Source organism: Microtus ochrogaster, unplaced genomic scaffold (genome assembly GCF_000317375.1).
Source record: "Microtus ochrogaster isolate Prairie Vole_2 unplaced genomic scaffold, MicOch1.0 UNK5, whole genome shotgun sequence".
Lineage (NCBI taxonomy): Eukaryota > Metazoa > Chordata > Mammalia > Rodentia > Cricetidae > Microtus > Microtus ochrogaster.
This window is the reverse complement of record NW_004949103.1, coordinates 13,454,303-13,475,147: the sequence shown is the minus strand read 5'-3', so window position 1 is coordinate 13,475,147 and position 20,845 is coordinate 13,454,303. Positions and strand designations below refer to the sequence as shown.

Here is a 20,845-nt window from a genome sequence, read left to right as displayed (position 1 = left end):
AATTATAGGCTCAATGCCCTTTATTTGTGGCTAGAAACCACATATGAGTGAGTACATCCCATGTTCCTCTTTTTGGGTCTGGCTTACCAAACTCAGGAAAGGTAAATTTTTTATGATGGTAACAATTTTCATTATATAATAAACTTTTTATTTGATATAACAACAAATCTAATTCATACCCATTCATACAAAAAAATGGAGAAGACGGTAATGAAGGAAAGTAGATGTTAATTGCATTGTATCTTTCATTGTGAATTTTTGTAAAACAGAAAACCAACAACACAATATTGGCATTTTCATCAAATTGTTATATGAGACACAGTAAGCAAATTCAACATATACTGTGTCAAGTGTGCTCTGAAGTTGTTTCAAGCCAATTTACAAGCAGACCACCATGAGAATTGCATGTGTTATCAAATAACATGCAATGATCTGAGTAATTGCCAGATGTATCAGCAAGCGAAATCCTAAGTAATTGGTTTTGGATGGAGCTCCTTCTCTACCTGGGAATGCAAACTCCAGCTTCCCAAGAGGTTTCTGCATAACTGTTTGGAAGCATTAAGACCTAAAGTCATTAAAGGACTGGCTGCAGTGAAGAGATAACCTTACAGGAATGGGGCTGCAAAGGAAACAAAAAAAGGGAAGAAAAAAGAGAAGAGAAGGGAAAGGGGGACGAGAGGGGGCAGTAAGAATAAAATAAAGGACTGGAGAAAAGGGTAAGAAAGAGTTGTGTAGGGCCGTGTCTAAGAATTACTTTGGATTATAAATCTGTTCCCAAGACTTTAGTTCCTAACACTAACCAAGAAAACATACAAGGAAGAAATATAATTAATAATAGAACTAAAATTCACAGTTCTACAAAATTTTGTTTCTCAAGGGTATTTTCTCATATAAGGCATATATTGAAATGATAAGACAGATCACACTGTTCTCCTATCTGTTTTAATATTATGACTGCATAGGCCTCATAGAAAATCAATGATAAGACTTGATTTGTTTAAGTAAAAATAATTATGAAATTAAGTTTCCTTGAGATTTTAAATTTTCCTAAATGTGAACGTAGGTGTGGATACTGTTTATTGTGTTTTTATTTATCACTTATTTTACACAATTTCAGTGACATACTGATCTTTACAACAGTACTCTAAAGACCACACTTTTTGGTTATGAAGACAAATTATATAAAACAAAATAATATCCATTTTGTATCTGAAGTCCAAACACAAAATAATAACTACAAAACTGCGGAACTCATTTATCTTATTTCTTTCTGTGTACTAAAACCCACCAACAGGAAAAAAACACTGTGTTTATCATGCTTAGTCTTGAAAATATCAAAGAGCAAAAATACCACCATTTTGGTGAATGTAGGATATTTTGAACCATGTGAAAAAAAAAAAAGATTGAAGTCATAGTATTTTACTGGAATTTTAAAAGGGCAGTTGCCCCTCATGCAAAAAGGAGATGAAAATACATGTAGCCAAGGACACCTCTGGACCAGAATTCCATCATCAAGGGCAGAAACTTTCTTTCTACTCCTTTTTCAGACATGGTCTCTCCAGCCAAGTGGCAGGGAATAGTCACATGACAGACTTGAATTGATTACAGATGTCTGAAGAATGAAAACTTTTTTGAAGAAATCAGAATAGCTGATCTAACCTTGACGATTCCTTCTCATCCCTTCCCTCATCCTTCTGTCTCTTAGTTTCCCTCTCCCCCTCTATCTCTGTGTCCTGGCTCTTTCATTATACTCTTCTTATGCATATTGATCACTGAACCTTGGAGAAAGTGGGACAATAAAGACATACTGTTCAAGATTGAGTGCTCAAACTCTCTCACCCTCTACACATGGTGCAGTTATGGGTCTCTGTAGTAATTACCATCTACTTTCTGCATGATGAAACTTCTCTTATGAGAATTGAGTGATCCAATGATCTATGAATATAGTTTTATCATTAGGAGTCATTTTATTGTTATATGCATTTTGCAAAATAACAGTCGTAGGTTTTCCTCTAGGGCCTATGACCAATTTAGTGTCAGGTTCTTGTCCTTATTAATAGCAATGGGTTCCTGTTAAAGCAGGAAAGAAGTTCAATCAAGAACTGTTGGTTACAACCATAATATTTGTGCCTCTATTAAATTAGTGGGCATATCTTGCATGCAAGTTGCTGTTTTAGCTCACAGGATTTATAGCTGAGTGAGACTGATGATTACTTTTCCCTTCCAGTAGCATGTATAATATCTTCTAGCACTGTGAGCACCAGTCAGTATGAGTGAGGTTGCTGGTTGAGTACTCGCTCAGTTTTTCCCTGTTCAATGGCTTCACTATGCGATGTATTCAGCTGTTGGGTTTTAACTGTGCAGTTGGCAAGGCTAACCAGTTTCCTTGGCACTAGCCTGTAAAGTTTGGGATTGTAAGTGTCTATAGGATCCCTTTGGTGAAAAATTAAACAGTTATAACCCCATTCCTGTTACCAGGGGTTTTATTTGATGATGTATTAGGTTTAGTTGAGATATTATCTCCTCATGGTAAATCTATTTTCTCACTAATTTTACATATGTATATATTTTAAGAAATTTCAATATTAGTAAGTTTAGATAAGACTTTTTAAAAGTCCTTTTTCACTATTAGTAAGTTTAGGTATGACTTTTAAAAAGTCCTTAAGCAATAGTTCCTTCTTTATATTCCCTCCTCTACCCTGCACTCCAATCCTCCTCTCTACTTAACCCTCCTGTTTTAATAGTGCCTTTGTCCCTTTATAACCTTCCACTTACCTGAAAAATCCACTCCCACCCCCTGGTCTCTTACCGAGTTCTGCTCTTGGTTGTCTGTAGTCCATCTTTGCTGTGATATTGTCAGATATTCCACATATCAATGTGTCAGAAACTGAACTAATATGTATTTCAGCTTTTTTCTGTAGCCCACAACATGCACTCTCACAGACTGTGTAACAACTGTCCTAGTTCTGGTGTCTGTGATAACACACTATAGTTAAACACAATTGGATAAGAAAAGGGTTTATTTAGCTTAGACTTGACTATCACAATATAGGCAGAAACTGAAGTAGAAGTTATGGAGAAGTGCTGCACACTGGCTTGCTCTCTAGGGCTGGCTTAGCCTGCTTTCTCATAGAACCCAGGACCAAAAGCTTAGGGGTAACAGTGCACACAGTAAGCTATGCACTCCTACATCAAACATGGATCAAGAAAAGGCACCGCGGTCTTGCTCACAGGGCAATATGGTGGTGGCGGTTTCTCAATTGAGAATCCCTCTTCCAAAATGACTGTAACTTGTGTCCAGTTGACAGAAAACTAGATAGCAAACAACAGAGATTCATTGTTTGCAGTTCTGAAAATTGAACAGCCCAAGACCAAAGCACCAGCAATTCAGTTTCCCCTGGTTCACAGAAAGCTGTGGTTTTGCTGCATCTTCATAAAAGGGATAAAAAAGAACTCTAGGACTCTTGCACAAAGGAATCAATGATTTCCATGTGGGTTCTTTCCTCATGACCCAAAAGATCTATAATGATTCCTCACACTGGATATTATATTTCAACATACTCATTGAGGGACCCAGAAACATTTGAAGTATCATTTACCACATTCCTCCAAAGAAAGTCTATATAATTGTCTGTTGATTCTAACAAAAGATGCCTGTGTTCACTCATAATTGACTCTATGATGCTCACAAGATGGGAAGTAATTGTCGTCCTATTTAATAAATTAACCTGCAATATGGTTTATTACTAATGTTAAATTTTAAGATAAACAGTGTTTGTTACAATGTCATAAAATAGAGGGAAATACATTCATCAAATTCTGCCAGAAAATCATTTTCAAAGTGTAGTTTTAAGGAAATAGTCCTTAGAGAGCCCCATCATTTATGGAAATAAGTGTGGGAAAAAAATAATGCATAAAATACCATTGCTCCAACTCTTTTCCTTGACAAAAAGGTGTCCATTTTCAGCTGGGCATTTTAACTATCATAAAAATTGTTTTTCATCTTACCAGGGATCCTAGGGAATAGAAAAGCAGAAGATGTTTGTAGCATATTGAGAGGTTACATAAGGACCACACCGCCCCTGGTTTTCTCATTTTCCGACAAAGATAACAAGACTCTGAGGGTAATGCTATGATGATTTAAATTCACATACTGGCCCCTTTCTGGGAATCAGTAAGGTTAACAACTGACAAACCAGAAAATAAAAATATCTGGTAGCTAACACAAGCAAACTCTTGTTTTCCCTTCCTCCTGTGTGAAGACCATAAAACCTGCAGCTGTATGCCTCCCTAGAGAAAGAACTGAATCACAGGCTCATCTAGAGTGGGTTTCAAATAGCATCTCTCACTGATTGAAATAATATTTTTACCATATTTTCAAACAAATGTCTTGAACATATATCAGCTCTTAAAATGAACACATGTTCAGATGGGAAATGAAAGTGTTAGGGTTTATGTTATTTCATAAGCCTGTACTTGCTGGCTATTTTGAGGAAGTCAACTTTTATGTATTAAGTAAATCAATGCATATATTATATTTAAACTATTATAGCTAATAAAAAGAAAGATAGGAGTTATACTACTTCAGTTCTGGGGTAAATATATTTATGCACTGAGTTACCTGCTTCTCATAGCCTCCAGCCTTGCAGGCCCTCGTAATTCCATTTGTATTTCTTTTATATGTATCTATTTTTAAAAGCTTCTGAACTAGCAGGTTTAGATATGTCTTTCAACAGCCCTGAAAATTGACCAAAGATGAAAACAAATAATTGGAACTATTGTATGTATTATATTACTTCTCAGCACAGTTCAGTTCCTACTAATACTCTTAACTCTTAAAATAACACCACGGAGGCCTTCCTCAGACTTTCAGTAGAAAAAAAGACCCAGCTAAAACATCTCAAACATATACATATCACAAAAATAATAACTACCATCATCATTAATAAAAATGAAGAATAAGATTCAATGGCAATCTATACACACACATTAACAATTATAAGTTATCTAGGTTGTTAAGAATAAAATGTTTTTCTCTGTTTTCTTGCTAATTTTTTTCAAACTTTAGAGATGAGAGGAAGAAATTTTGATTCTTAGATTTCCAGAAATGTTTATACAGCTGTGGTAAATTCATCTTCAATCAGAACATGGCAGCTGAGAAACGAGAATCCAGAGGGGCCAGGACAGGTCTGCCTTCAACTCCTGTTTTGTTTATAGGCAACCTCATGCAAAGTTGAAGCTAAACAATTGCACATGTCAATACTGTGAAAAGTTAGAAATACAGGTCTAATGGATAAATGATTTCTCTGTCTTTCTCATGTAAAAGACTGAGACTTTTACTGAGTACATTATGCAAGAAATGACCACCCAATTCTCTCCAAAGACCTATATAACAGGTGAAATTATCACTGATATGTGATGGAGAATCCAGTATATTTCAGGGATACCAACATTCTAAGACTCTCAAGTCCCTCACTTAGAACGATGTACAGTTTACATATAAAACCTATAACTATTCTTCAATATATGTTAAATCATCTCTAAGTTACATACAATTCTAAGGCGATGTAAATACCATTCAAATAATTGTTATGCTGTAGTGTTAAGGAGATAGTAACAAGACTCAAGAATCTATAATGATTGTATGGACAACATCCTTGGCCTAATGGACCAATAATAATGTACAATATGAGTGAGTAGAAGTTGTGAGGCAGACAATGATCAAACCAGCCATTCCAATACTGAGGGAGGGAAGGTGAGCTTCAGCTAGAGGCCTGCTTTTATCTTTGTTTATATGGATGTAATATAGGCACCTTGGCCATCTCTTTAGTGGATGATCACATCACAGATTTTCTGTCCTCCTGCCCTCCAGCTCTTGTCGACTTCTCTTTATCTTACAGGGCTCTGTATAAACGTAACATTCTTTGGGATGTCTCTAGAACCTTTCCAGGTTCAGCCCTTCCATGCTTTCTTATAGAGCTTATTAGAACAGTAACCACATGATTATCTATACCACCTGTGTTTAGCTTATCAAATAGACCCTGAGCTCCACATGAAGGGTCTCCTCCATAACACTGATTGTTTTAATTCCTTACTTATTTCCATCCACTCACATGTGCAGTATATTTCTAAAATACACACTGAAAATAGTTAGCGGTGTGGCTCAGAGTGGGGTCCTGGTTTCCATTTCCACTATATGAACATATTTTTGAGGGCTAGTGTTAACTGTCATCTTTTCAGAATCCAGACTTGAAGATCAAGTGGCAGATAGGCATCTGAGCATGCCTGTGAGGGATGGCCTTGACTGCATTAGTTGAAGTAGGAAGTCCCACTTTGATGTAGGTGACAAGAGGAAACTGAGCAGCAGCAAGCATGCATTTGCACTCTGATCCTAACTGTGCATGCACTGTGGCCAGCTTCAAGCTCCCACCATCTTGACCTGCCTGATGTAATGTATTGTCCTTGAAACTTATGAGCTAAAACAAATCTTTTATCCCAGTGTTTCTTTTGTCACAGTATTTTACCAAAGCAACAGGAAAAGAAACTAAGAAAAAATATATAATCATTAAACAAGAAAAATCTCTCAGATGTTAAACTTACTTGAACTCCCACTGACATATATGATGTGCATAGATTTTAAGCCAAGTACTACCAAATTTCCAAGACTACAGTCTAAACAGTATCTATGAAAAAGGAAAAATGGCTTGCGATTTTACCATACTCCTCTGATAAGTGCCTCGAAATCAGTAAAATACACCTATGACAGCATTTCGAGAGAATAGTGACAGAGTGGGTAAGAGCCTCCCTGAACATGTGCTGCAGCCCACAGGCTGATGAATCCGATCAGCTAAACAGGGATAAAGGAGAATATAAGCAGACCCACTCAGTCTCTCCCTTTCTCTACTCCATGGCCCCCATTACATGGGCTGCTGTGTTCCACCAGTTGTTATCTAGAAATCTCTTAATCAGTCAAACAAAATTAATATTTTCTCGTTTAAGTTGTTCGCTTAGGTATTTTTGTCACAGTGTGAAAAACCTAAGACAAATGTCTTTTAGAATGATGCTCACCTTAGGAAACCATATTCCAGTGTTTCTAGTGTCTCAGGTCTAGGATGACTTCATAATATTGAAAACCTACCCCTTTGATAAAATTATAAAAAAAATTTTTCACTCAAAAGTTTTTGCCTTGCTTTGAAACAAACAGCTGGGGCTAGTAGAGCATTTGAAAAAGAGCTGTGATTTATATAACACCACCAAAACAAAATTAATTTCTTGATATTGAAAATTGCACTGTGGTTATATAAGAGGATGTCTTAATTTTAAGAAGCCTATGGGAGTAAGAAAGTCTCTGAACTCAAACGGTTAGAAGATATTTAAGAAGAAATAAAATATCTTATTTATGAAAATTGGGGGAAAATGACAAAAGCAAGCAGGTGCCAGAGGGGCCCCTATTGTATAAATCATCCCAGCATGGAGAAACTGCAATGGAGTGTTTCCCAGTGACAGGTGGCTCAAGTTTGTGTATGATTTATCTTTATTTAGGTCCCATGCATAAATAGCCACAAGATATGCATGCTGATTTCAAGGATTGAAATTATTTCCTTATAAAACAATGAAGTGCACTTGCACAGCATGACTCCACACCCACAGTAAAGTTTTCACGCTCAAAGTTTTAAATTTCTTTTTGTTCTTGTGTTAACTTGCTAGCCTTCTTGTTTCCTAAGACTCACCACCACCACCACTATTACTACGATTAGGATTACGATTAGGATTTTATTCATTAAAGCCACTAGTGACCTTATAAACATAAAGTAATTATAAATTTAGGTTGTGCTGCTTCCATGTAATAATCTAGAATAGATGAAATAACATCTCTGTGTTCTTATCTCTTAAACAGTTAAGTCCTCTAGGTATTTAATTTAGGAGCAAGGCTTACTGACACTTTCCATAAGGAAAAAAATACCTTTCCTGACAGAAATGTAGCTGGATATGCACCAAGTTTAGGAAAAGACAAACCTTGAAACTGACCAGAAATTGTGATTCCAGTTAACATAGAGGACACTACTGCCCCCTTGTGTCTCAATAGGACATTAAACCGTAAAGAGTGTTCCAGGACAACTACGCTGTGTTTCTATCACCTGTGATTCCCGTGGGCAGTTTAAAGAGTTCGGTGACTGCTGCCTGGAACTAACAAGGCCCAGCATCACCTATTGCCACCAAATCACAACAGTCACATGGGGAAGTGCTGATAGCTCTCTCACCTGGAGCCAGGGCACAGTGCACTTGCTGCAGAATGGCGCCAGGAGACAGTACAATTTCAGCAGAATGGCTTTCTTTGCAATGCCACGCGCTGACCCTCTGCTAATTGGCTGCCCTCCTCAGAGAAGAATCTTGAAGAACCACCAGGCAAAAGCAAAACGAAGAAGATAGAAATTTCTCAAGTCATTACAATAGACAGAGTATATTTATCAGGATAAACACTAATTTATTTTACAGCCAAGCTCCAGAGTCTCAGGGCTACAAAAGGAAACAGTAGGTAAAAAGACAGAAGAGATGAAAGAAATGCAGGAACTCATGTCTGCACCCAACACATGCATGCACCTGTCCGCACATACCCACTCCCACGCAGGAGCACATACATTCATAGACATAGAAAGTTAGTGTTTCTATCCTGTTCGATTTAATACATTTAGGATAATATGAGTTACTTACGTTTTTGTACTCCATTTCCCAATGTTTAGGTATGAGATTGGTTGGTGTGGATATTTGAGTTATGCTTCTCATCACAAAAGCCTGAAAGCTCTTAGGGGATGTGGACATGCCTGCTGATTTCTTACTGTGTCCCCAGGGTCCCAATAAGTGCTTGCTATGGGAATACTTGCTTACTATATAACTAGTGGTTTCTGTTTCTGTGAATACATGGGGCTCAACGATATTGTAATAAGGTTATACATTTTTTTCATAGTTACAATAATGTTTGGGAAAAAGCTAAGTGATATGTAAATTTCTGTGGTCCAACCCCAGTTCAAACCCAAGGTCCCCTGATTAAACCTCTCTCTGACCTTGGCAACATTCCTTAAACTATCCTGAGCTTTTTTGTTACAAACCATGTGGGAAAATAGCTGCTTGCTATGAGGATTTAATGAGAACATGTTATCTCCTTCACTGCCTGGCTTAGTGCCCAGCAAACCCTGGGCAATCATTAAAAGTTAGTTTTATTCACCCTCTACAACTCCGACCTTCCCTCAAATATTCTTTGGATATACTTTAGAGAAGGTATTTCAAACTCTGAGGCTACACAAATTCAGCTGTATATATCCATCTGTTGGGATAATCACAGATGATGTATGTCTAGGTCCAGAAGAACTGTCCACAAACTCATTTTTGTCTTCATGTTCTGTCAAGAGATACATAAAAATGGAAGAATAGTGAAGCTTAGGTTAGGATGGTTTTTTTTTACTACAAGTAATGGAAAAATCATTCAATAACATTGGTTTAGCTAGCGAGGAATGTGTATATGCTCATATTGGAAGGTCATCAATGATGGGCCTAATGAAATTATCAACGATTCAGGACTCACTAATATTCCAGAAAAGGAAAGTTCAATTGCAAAAGAACAGAGTGTTGCAAAACTACCCAAATACACCTTGCTCTAGTTATATGAGCGAACATCCGCCTCAGAATATTTTATCCTTTCTGACTGAAACACTCTAACTGTTCCTTTTGAGAACATTTTTAGAAGTTGATTTCTTTCAATATCACTAGGTTGATACCATGCCAATCTGAAAATGGTTAATCAATTAATCAGATTTGCATAGTAAAAAAAAACAAATAAATACGAGACACACCTCAAGATATGGAATCCTGTTCCTAGACTTTGCAAACTGAATAAATTTTGCCATCACAACTGGCCCTTAGAGTGCTGAGTGGTGGCCCTCCCTGAGTCCTCATATTCTTCAAGCCCATGTAAAGTAGAAGCACAAATAATACACTTCCTGGCTTCGGTAAAAGTAGCAAACTATTTTGTTAGCATTGCTTCCTTCCTCTGGTATACTTGTGACCATGCGTTGCTGGGAAAACTGGTCAAGTCCTGATAAAAAGCCATAGACTGTGGTAGGTTGTTTGATTCAGTTGTTCCTTCCTGGTGCATCTCCTAAATCAGGGCAGCATGCTATTCTCTGTGTGCAGGCTGCTCATGGGTCTCTGCGTGTGCATCTGCACACACCTCATTGTAATGGGCTCTCAAAAAAATATGCTACTTAAGAAAATAACCCCCCCCAGAACACCCAGTATACCTTTGCCCTCTCTTGCTATGTGAAAGGCTTCTTTCTTCCAATTGTGGTGTAATGCCCTCTCTTCTGTGGCTCTTACCTGAAAAACTGAGTCCCCTTGATTTGCTTTTTTTGCATAATTCTACCTACAATCTGCCTTTGCTCGTATGTAGAGTTGTGTCAATATATTCTCTTTATCAGCTAGACTAAGAAAGAATAGTTTTTTAAAAAAAAAAAAAATCAGCAACACAAAACTCTGGTAGTAGAAAGCCAAGGTTTTCAGTTTAAGCATCCCATAATGGCTATCATATATTGGTCTTCAGTTGTACCACAGGTGAGTATAAGATCTAATAAAATACATAAATTTTTAAATATGCAATTTCAACTATTACAAAGATAGCCCAAAGAATATTCATTTCACAATGACTTTTAATATAATGTATTTATTTACTCTGACAATTTTATAGATAAATACAATGTATTTTAATCTTATCCATACTCACGCCCCTTCTACATGTGTTGTGGGGAGCTGTGGGTTGCATTCCGCCACCCAGCTCCCGCCACCAGCTAGCTTTAACCGAAATAACAACACACAAACTGTATTCTTTTAAACACTGCTTGGCCCATTATCTCTAGCCTCTTCTCTGCTAACTCTCGCACCTGGACTAGCCCATTTCTAATAATCTGTTTAGCCCACGAGGTGGCTTACCAGGAAAGATTCAGCATGTCTGACCTGGTGGCTTGTTTCATCTCGGTGTCCGGCCAGGAGAGGGGAGCATGGCCTCTGAGCTCACTTCCTCCTCCTCCCAGAATTCTGTTCTGTTTACTCCTCCCACCTATGTTTTAACCTATGAGGGCCAAGCAGTTTCTTTATTATAATTAACCAATGACCTTCCTCCATCATACATGTGCTAAGATTCCCCCATACTTCCTTCTAACTTTGTGTACTCATTTTTCAACCCACTAATAACACATCTAGAGGTCAAATTCCAGGAGTCAATTCTCCCCTTGCATCATATGGGTCCTACAGATCAAACTAGGGTTATCTTGCTTGATGACCAATACCTTTATCCACTGATAATTCTCCCTAGCCTATATATAAATGCTTAATTATAATCTTAAAGGTGAGGGAATGACACCTGATAGGAGACAACTCTTCAAGAGGAGATAACTAGAAGAGTGGCGAAGTAATTTTAGAATAGATGATATAATTTGCTGTATTGTTTTATATCTCATTTGTATTCCATTACAACATTCCTAGTGCATTTCCTCAGAGCTAGGACACGTTTGTATGAAACGTTGAAAGATCCCCTTATGAGGTGAAAATATAAAAACTAATAACACATCTCACAAACTAATTTTCTCAGAAATTTCCTACGGATAGATGTGACTGCCTTCAAAGTGCCATTCCTACACTTTCCTTGATGGCACCATTTTTAACACGCTTTCGCTTATGCAAGCCTCATTGAGAATACTTCTGGTTTAAGTTAGTGAATGAAAGGCTGCTGAATTTCTATCGACATTTACTTCTACAATCATGACCTTTAGTTTCCTCTGCTATTATTCACAATTACAGCATCCTTCTGTATTTGAGAGTCGATGCTGATGATATTAGATAGAACAAACTTAATTTTCAAAACAAGAGGAGAAGACCTAATTCACAAATCTGCGTAATAAAAATATTGCATTTTACTAGGCCTATTCTATTTTGGGTTCAAGCATTTTGATAGATACAGTTTAACCTTGGTACAATGGATTGATGTTACAGTCACCCATTCTATGAGGGAGCTCCGCCTACCAAAGTCTGGTTAACATGTGAACTATTCAAATTGTGCAAAGTAGAGGCTGAGAGATCATTGTGTACATTTTATTTATTAAGTCTAACACTAGCTCTCTGAGGCCAATGTCATTTCAATTTTACAGAGAAATGCAATAACACAGGAAGATAAAACAAATTGTCTCAAGTTACACAGCTTGTAAATGGCAGAAGGACTTATACTTGAGTTTTCTTTTTTATTGTTAATGAACATTTGTTATTATTATTTATTATTTTTAATTGTTTTTATTGTACTATACATTTTTCTCCGCTGCCCTTCTTTCTTTCCTTCTCCCCTTCTACACTCTTCCATGACTCCCACAACACTTATGTTTTCTACCTGACTTTGAAGACCAAAACTACTAACATTGCACTATCTTGCTCTAAATTTGCCATGGCAGAAAAAAAAAAAAAACAATCTCAGGGATGAAAGAGCATTTCTGGCACAAGTGTATTAGACAAGATTACTGATAAGGCTCAACAGCCTATTATGTAACTAAGGGAAATGATTACAACTTTATTGACCTTGATCTCCATACCTTTAAAACAGGAGTATGAAATTGAATGTTCTTGAAAGTTGCTTTGAACACTGAAATTTCCTGAATCTATCATGCAGGGACTCTGGTCTGCCATTTCCTAATCATGGCTTTGTTGGTAGTTTTCCCTTATGGAGTTTTGGTCATCTGTAAACTAGAGGTAATTTTAATATCTAGCCATCTAAATGAGATAACCAATGTCAAACATTCAAGACAATGCCTGGAACACAGGAAGTCATCCTGTGCTAATCATTATCATCACATTGTCATTATGAAAGGTCAATATTTACTAAAACAAACAAACAATAAACATTTAGGCTGGGAAGTGGTGGTGCACACCTTTAATCTCAACACCCAGAAGGCAAAGGCAGAAGCAATCTCTAAATTTAAGGCCAGACTGGCCTACAGGGTGAGTTTCAGGATAGTCAGAACTACACAGAGAAACACTGTCTCTAAAAGAAAAAAAGAAAGAAAAATAAGTTCAGTATTTACAATATATATTTACAATACTTATTACATTGTCATAGTACAGCTAAGATAATCAAATGAGCCATTAGTAGCATAGCTACATTGTCACAAAGGGCATAGAGCTCATCAAGAACTGACAAATTAACAGCAGTCATGTACAACATTTCATGTTTATTGGAGTCTAACTATATCATGGTGAAGGGCTTGAACAAAAATGGTGGAAACACACTTGTCATTACATATTAATGCAACATCAGACACTTGGAAACCTCTACATCCTTAATCTTTGATGGAGAAGCACTTACAGCAGTCTTAAGCCAAATACCAAACCTTTGCCATAAATGTTTTTAGTGTCCATCTGCTCATGAGAGTAACAATTACACAGTGAAGAAGATAAAAGTCTTTACTGAACTAAAGGCAACAATTTCTATTTAAAAAAAAAACAATTATCTGTGTGTGTGTCTCTCTGTCTCTCTGTCTTTGTCTCTCTGTCTCTGTCTCCGTGTGTGTGTGTGTGTGTGTGTGTAATCAATTTCTCCAATTTTGGGTAAAATTATCTCCATTTGTGTGTGGCTTTCCCAATTACAGGCATGATGGGAAAACCTGGTTGTCAATTAGACATTGCATGCTTTTCCAAAAGAGCATATTTCCACAGTTAATTCTTCAGACGCTGTGGCCCTGATTATAGACCTAAAATGGAAAAAAAAGGGGGGGTATCCAAAGGCAAGAGTGCATAACAATTGAAGGAGTGAGAGAAGTGTAGGTTTGGTTCTAATGAACTTTATATTACACAAGACTTAAAACATAGTTATTTAGAACTCTTTTATGTATCTAGATTCTCAGAATAATAAAAGATCTATGAGATATTTGAGAAGCATTTAGTGGTGCTGGAGAACTGCCTCAGGAGATAAGAGCACTTGTTGCTCTTGCAGAAGACCCGGGTTAGGTTTCCAGCTTCCACATGGTTGCTCACAACCATCTGTAACTCCAGTCTCAGGGTATTCAGTGACATCGTCTGACCTCCACAGGCAACAGGCATGGAAATGGTATGCATACATATATTCAGGCAAAATGCCTATACACATAAGGTAAATTTAAAAATCTTACAAAATAAAGTCACTCAATAAATCTTGTTGAGGGCTGGAGTGTAGCTCAATTGATGAGGCATGTACTAAGCATGCATTAAAAACTTATATAAATGGTGTGAATGGATGCATTTGGAAGCACTCATTTTGACTGAGGTAACCCAGATCAGAAAGACAAAAGCTGCATGTTTTCTTTTTTAAAGAAGATTTATTTATTTATTTATTATGTATATAGTGTTCTTTCTGACTGTATGTTTGCAGGACAGTACCAGATCGCTTTATAGATGGTTGTGAGCCACCATGTGGTTATTGGGAATTGAACTCAGGACCTCAGGAAGAGCAGTCAGTGCTCTTAACCTCTGAGTCATCTCTCCAGCCCAAGTTGCATGTTTTCTTTCAATTGTGGATATTATGTCTGAATCTACTAATATGTGCATCTCATTTGAGGTCAAGCAATCAGTAAGGTGTCATGGGATGACAGAAGACATAACACATTAATCTAAAGAAGTAAAGGGAGATAGAAAATGAATGGTTAAATGGAGTTGGAAGTTAGAGAAAATGATAAAGGAAGAAATAACTAACAAGAAAAGGTCATAGGAAATACTGCTACTACTGGAGAAGTTTCCTACAATACAGTAATGCTTATGTAAAAAGAACTTCCATGTAGTTGCCATATAGAGGGGTGCATAATCATTAATGGCTGCCATAGACTAACAAATAATAGGTCAAATGTCAGGAATAGTTCACCTCTATTGAGGCTGTTGGTCAGGGAGGTCCCACAGACACCCCCCAATATTACAGGCTACTTTACAATGTTCTTAGCTACTTTCCATAATTTAACATGAGACAATATTGCAGAAGACATCATATGCTTGAGTTATAGAACATGAATAAACCAAGCTATGTTGACCTGGAAATTTAAACTCTACTGACCAGTTTTCATTGTACTAGAAATTGCTATATATGATATTGGAAGAGAAAAGCGATTACTAATCTTATCCAGCTGTGAACCATATCTGCTACAATAATAATCTGCTTGACAAGATGTGCTCACTGATGCAATAATAGTACAAATGTTATGGGAGTGGCCACACTCTTCCTGATTGAATTTATGATGTGCTCCACAAAATGTCATCTATGCCTAGCTTTGTAATGAGATAGCTCCTGTGATAGATAGTTCATGGTTACTAGGGGAAAACCTACTACTATTGCTCTTAAACCAATTCCTATTAACTTTTTGTTAAACATGCAGATTATTGCATCTCAAATTATCTGTCTTTTTTTGCAATAGACAACAATAATCAGAGACCCACAACTTAAAAAGATACACAGAATAAGCAATTGCAAAGTATCTCACACATACACACACACAACCACTGACGGCTATGCTGCTCTCTGATCATTGTGGAAGAAGGGATGGAAAGACTATAAGAGCAGGAGGCAGTAGAGGATGACAAGGACATGGTGTTTCTCAGACAAGAAGCGCTAATGTATATATGGACTCACAGCTGTTGTGGTATTATACCCAAGATCTATGGAAGCTCAGCAAGACAAAATGCCAGCATGGATAAGGAAGGAGGGCATGAAATCCCACTTCCCTAGCTGAAGAGCTGTCGTAAATTGATATCTTCCAAGAAAGGGAGTGTTATTTTTCTTTAAGGTATAGTCGCTAAGAGGTCTAACACACTTCAGTGGATGGTCACACACTTATATTGGCAGCCCCAATAGGCCTCATTGATTTTTGCAAAATTAAAAAAGGAATAACAATCTTGGGCTCCGATAGGAAAAGAGCATTGTTTTGCTTATTACTATAGTCCCAGAGCCTAGATTTTGTATAAATGCATAATTTCTATAAATGAAAATTAACGTAATGAATATGAAAGGGATATAAAAATTTACCTGGTGAGGCCTACTGCCCTCAAAATAAATGAAGCATTTCATTTGCTGAAAAATTATTTCACCAGACAAAAACATATGAGCAAAACAAGCATTTATGAGACAATCAATTTTTACCAATCCTTTCTTATTATAAAATACATTCATCAAGTATGCCTCAAGATGAAAGGTAACTGACAATTTACAGAATATAGACAGCCCTTTGTATTTGACCCTTGTCTTTTGCCAGCATCACTTTTGCTGGAAGGATGTTTTCCAATTCTGACTGTGCAAAAACTTCTCACCTGATGGCAGCCAGCCAAACGTTTTCTTTCCCTTCGTGGCCACAAACAGATGGCTCATGGCTGAGTAGCTAATGAATCACAATTTACATGTGCTAGAAGTCCAACCACAAAGTGTTCATTTGTGCTTATAAGCCGTCCACTACTGCCAACAAGAGCTATTTAATCAAAACTTTTGAGTGATCGAAATGCTACTTTATTTTTTTTCTAAGTTGCACGTGTTGGTTTGAACTCTTTTATATATTAGCCATGGTTTCCCATAAGAAAAACAAATGAATTTTATATTTGTGTATAAAGACATATGTTCACGTTTACAAAAGGTGAAAGAGGAAGGTAGTAAGGGAGAGAGAGAATGAAAGAAAGAGGGAGGAGAGAGGGATGGAGAAACAGAAAAGGAGAAGGAAATGGAGGAGAAGGAGGAAAAGAAAAAAGATTGACTGACTGACTGACTGAATGAATGAATGAATGAATGACTGCTAAAGTACCAGAGAAGTCTTGCCAGTACAAATTCTGAGCTGGGAAGCCAGCAGGCTATGCAATCAAGAAATGTTTGCAACATAAAAAGGCATCCTTTATGATGCAAAGATGTGCCCATGTTGCAGCTGAAGTCGACAGCAGCTTACCAAGGACCCCTACTGCTTAAGACTGCCAGAGTTTGTTCTTTCCAAGACTCAAGGAGATTTGAGTGACTCTCACCAGCATGGCAAAAGATGAATTCCTTCAGAAAACCTCAATATTTAAGTGTAAATTGCGTTCATAAGCACATTCACTGAAACATCCAAAATAAGGCTCAGCCTTATTTGGGCTCCAGGTCATAGAAAAAGCAGCACATGGAATGAGCCATGCTTTGGTTTGCCTGTTTTTCTTTTTTAATGTTTGTTTCTTCTTCCTTTGTTCCAATATTCTAAGATCTTGAAATCATTACCGTTTCCATAGAACTCCTTTAATCTAAAAATAATTGTAATAATGTGGAAAGTCCCAATCTCATTTACATCTTCCTCTCTGACTGTACTTTCTGATCTACTCTACTGCAATGAAGATAAGCTAGCTACCTGTCATTGATTGATTTAATATGTTGACAGATTCTGTAAATAGGAATTCACATCAAAGCTATCAGTCTAAATTGTTTGTATACCAAAGGCAATATTTCTCACATGAACAAATGAGAAAACTGAAAATCCCTCCAAGGAAGCTCATTACAAATGAAGACCTAATTGGCTTATCGGAATAAACAAAGCTCACAGTTGCGAAACAAGCTTATTAGCAAAGTGGTGACTATTTTAAGCCTTACAAGGATTGTTAGTTATTTTCAGTAATAACTACTTTTTAATTGTATTTTTAAACTTCATATATATATATATAGTGTATTTATATAATATTTATGTCAGCTCTTCCTCTGCTTCCTCAAGCACCACCTGCTAGGGGGAAGACTGGAGGGGAGTCTAGGGGAAGCAGCAGGAGGGGTGGAAGGGAATACTGTGGTTGTAATGTAAAATAACAAAACAAAAAGAAAAAGGAGGGGAAAAAAGAAAAGAAAAAGCCACGAATGGAGCTGACCACTCAGCTGGTTACCTTGTGTGCTGTAAGGAAGGCTGAGCAAGCCACGGAGATCAAGTCAGTAAGCAAAACTCCTCCATTTTTTTCTGTTTCATTTTCTGCCTCCAGGTTCCTCTCCTGAGTTCCTGCCTTAATGCCCTTCAATGATAGAGTGTAAGAGAAAATTAACCCATTCTTCCCAAAGTCGTCATGGATCACAGCAATAGACTGCAAACGAGGGCGGTGCTCCATATGAAAAGATATTTAAACCTTTAGTTTCAAGATTTTATTTCTTGAATACATGAGAAAAATAGTTTATGCCCTCCCCACCCCTGTATGTGTGTGTGTGTGTGTGTGTGTGTGTGTGTGTGTAGTAATGATGATTAGCTTTCTTCATGCATCTTTGCATAGCAGTCAACTCTATTCAAAATTATAAAATCCCTTTTATGAAGACTTTGCTAACATCACTTCTTGCCACTTTCCCTAGGAATGCCCCAGTGGTGTTGTTAATGAAGAAACCTTCAAGGAGATTTACTCGCAGTTCTTTCCACAGGGAGGTAAGTACAAATGAGGACTTGTTAACATATTCGCAGCTAGAGTTATGCATGCAATCTTGAGTTTGGTTTAATCTTTCATAGTGTGGCTCTATATTTTTAATCTTCATGTAAAAGAATTAATGCATAGCATAGACGCTCATAGAATTTTAAGTGTATTATTAAAATAAGCTGCATTCAAATCACTGAATCTCTAGAAGACTTTTTTTTCAATTTAATCAGAGTTACCCTCTGTGCCCAGCACGTTGATTCTCCCATACACATTGCTTTCTGACCTTTATAAGGAGCCCTCAAAATGGCTTTAGGCTCTACCAAGCGCATTGTGGTACTCATTTGATTTTTCTCAGCTCTCAAAATTAGGGCAAATGCAATTACCTTCAATTTACAGATGTGAAATCTGGGGCTTAGCGAAGTTAAATGATTCTATTAGGGTCACACATCAACTCAGTGGCAGATCTGGGTTATAACCTAAATTTTTTGTGTGTGTAGCTCTAGCTAGTGTACTTTCTGTTATCTCCTTTTCTTTCCAGTAACTTCTTACGGTAACCTTCCACCTGAGAAAATTAATAAAAATCTAGCTATGATTTTAGTTGTAATAAAGCTCGGCATAGGATAAAACGGTGCTGCCTGCGTGCTAGAGATGAGCTGCCTGCGTGCTAGAGATGAGTGGAGAGAAGCATATGCTACCGTGTCTTCTCTAACTTGTCATTGAGACCGGTGTAATGCCCAGCTACATGTGAGGAGAAACCAGAGCAAAAAGATGTGGCCAGTCTTCAAATATAGAATCCTATAGTCTCTTTAGCAAAAGGACAATATAAAGCAAAGTCAACATGAAGTATGGCTTGTAAGATGTGAACTTAAAAATAGTACTATATTAACCAGCTACAGCCATAATTAGATGTTCTGCTGAATCATGAGCAATTAAAAGTGTCTAATATATGCCTAGCTCCTAGGAATGCCTTATCCTTCACCACTCAGCACCCTTCCCTCTGATTTTTTTCCTCTTAATATGGAAATTAATTTGCAGGGAATAAATTCACTTCTGGAGTCACCCGTGGCCTCCTAGTCCTCTCAGGAGTTTTCCTGTTCAGGATGATGTCTTTCAGCTCTAGAGGGCAGCAGAGATCCCTGAGTCTAGGTAACGGTGTAAACAAAGAGACAGCATACAAACAAATCTGACAATTTGTGGGAAACTGAAAGGATTTTAATAATTGACTGTGATGTATGGCAGGAAAAAAAAAGAAAGAGAAAGCATTAGTGATACTATCCAGAGGTCTGTCATGATTATCAGGAAATTTGTTACAAGAAAACTTGTCAACTTGGGACAAATTACATTTAAGTAGCCTGTGAGCATTTAGTATCAAGAAATAAGGAAAAATATGAAGATCAAAGTCAGAGAAAACGACGGAGATGTGAAGGTTATTGGCAACAAAGTAGTGAGTTAAACCATGTTGATATTACTTGGAACAGTGTGTTCATACAAAGTGGAAAGCCTCATGAGTCAAGCAAGGGGGCGTGGGAGGAAATAGTCATGAAGGACACAGGATAGACATAGAATAAGTAAAAGGAAAATTAACAATTTAGAAGGTAAGAAAATGGAGACATAAAAGTCAGTATCTTCCAAGAAGGCAAGGATCTGAATACATCCTCAGGACACAGCAGCATGAAGAAGGATATGGAGTCATGGTTGAGTTTGATCTGAGCAACTTTTATAAAGGGAATCAGGCATAGACAGTACCCCAACTGCAGAGGCTAAGGGAGTAAATGGGAAGTATGCAGACTATGGCAACCAGCAAAGAATGTACTTGCGTACAACTAGTCAGAGAGTGGTAAGAGGTATAGAGAAAGCAGGCAAATATGGAGGATGAACTTGTTTGTTTTTTGTTTTTTTTTAACATAACAGAGACCGAAACCTTACATACAGAAAAAGTATCATGCAAAGAGAGAACTTCAGTAGCTTAATACAAAGGGCTTGTAACACGTAGCATTCCATTCTACAGGAAATAGTGATAGAATAGACCCTAGTAGGGACATAAATTAGAGTCTAGGAAAATTTCACAGGACTGAGCATTTTAGCTCTGAAATTTGTTCAACACTGGAGGCATCTACTGCCTCTTCCTGTGCTTGTGGCTTCAGGAGACTTTGCCATTTACCAGGCTGTAACCTTTCTAAGGCACTTATCACATAACCAAGCAAAACACAACAAGAGCATCTGCCAGAGGAAGTCAGCAGTCTCTGAGCTGGCCCCGCTGGTTGGGCTGCTTCTTCCCCTGACCATGGTCAATTTTCAAAATAAGTCAGTAACCCTGTTAAAATAGAGGCCCCCTCATGTCACAGTTCTGAAAGCTTCTGCAATACAAATGATGTATCACAGCATGCATTATCGTTGCAGCCTCTCATGG

The 20,845-nt window shown here is 37.4% G+C and overlaps 1 protein-coding gene across 5 annotated transcripts in view; it reads left to right on the top strand.

Moving 5' to 3' along the window:
* The window catches only part of Kcnip4 (potassium voltage-gated channel interacting protein 4), a 1,047,644-nt gene that overhangs the window by 995,122 nt on the left and 31,677 nt on the right, over positions 1-20,845 (top strand). For all 5 annotated transcript variants that reach the window (XM_026788620.1, XM_026788619.1, XM_005366015.3 and 2 more), the window contains one exon: positions 18,377-18,446. In XM_026788620.1, coding sequence (XP_026644421.1) covers positions 18,377-18,446 — 70 coding nt within the window. The remainder of the gene's footprint in view (positions 1-18,376; positions 18,447-20,845) is intronic.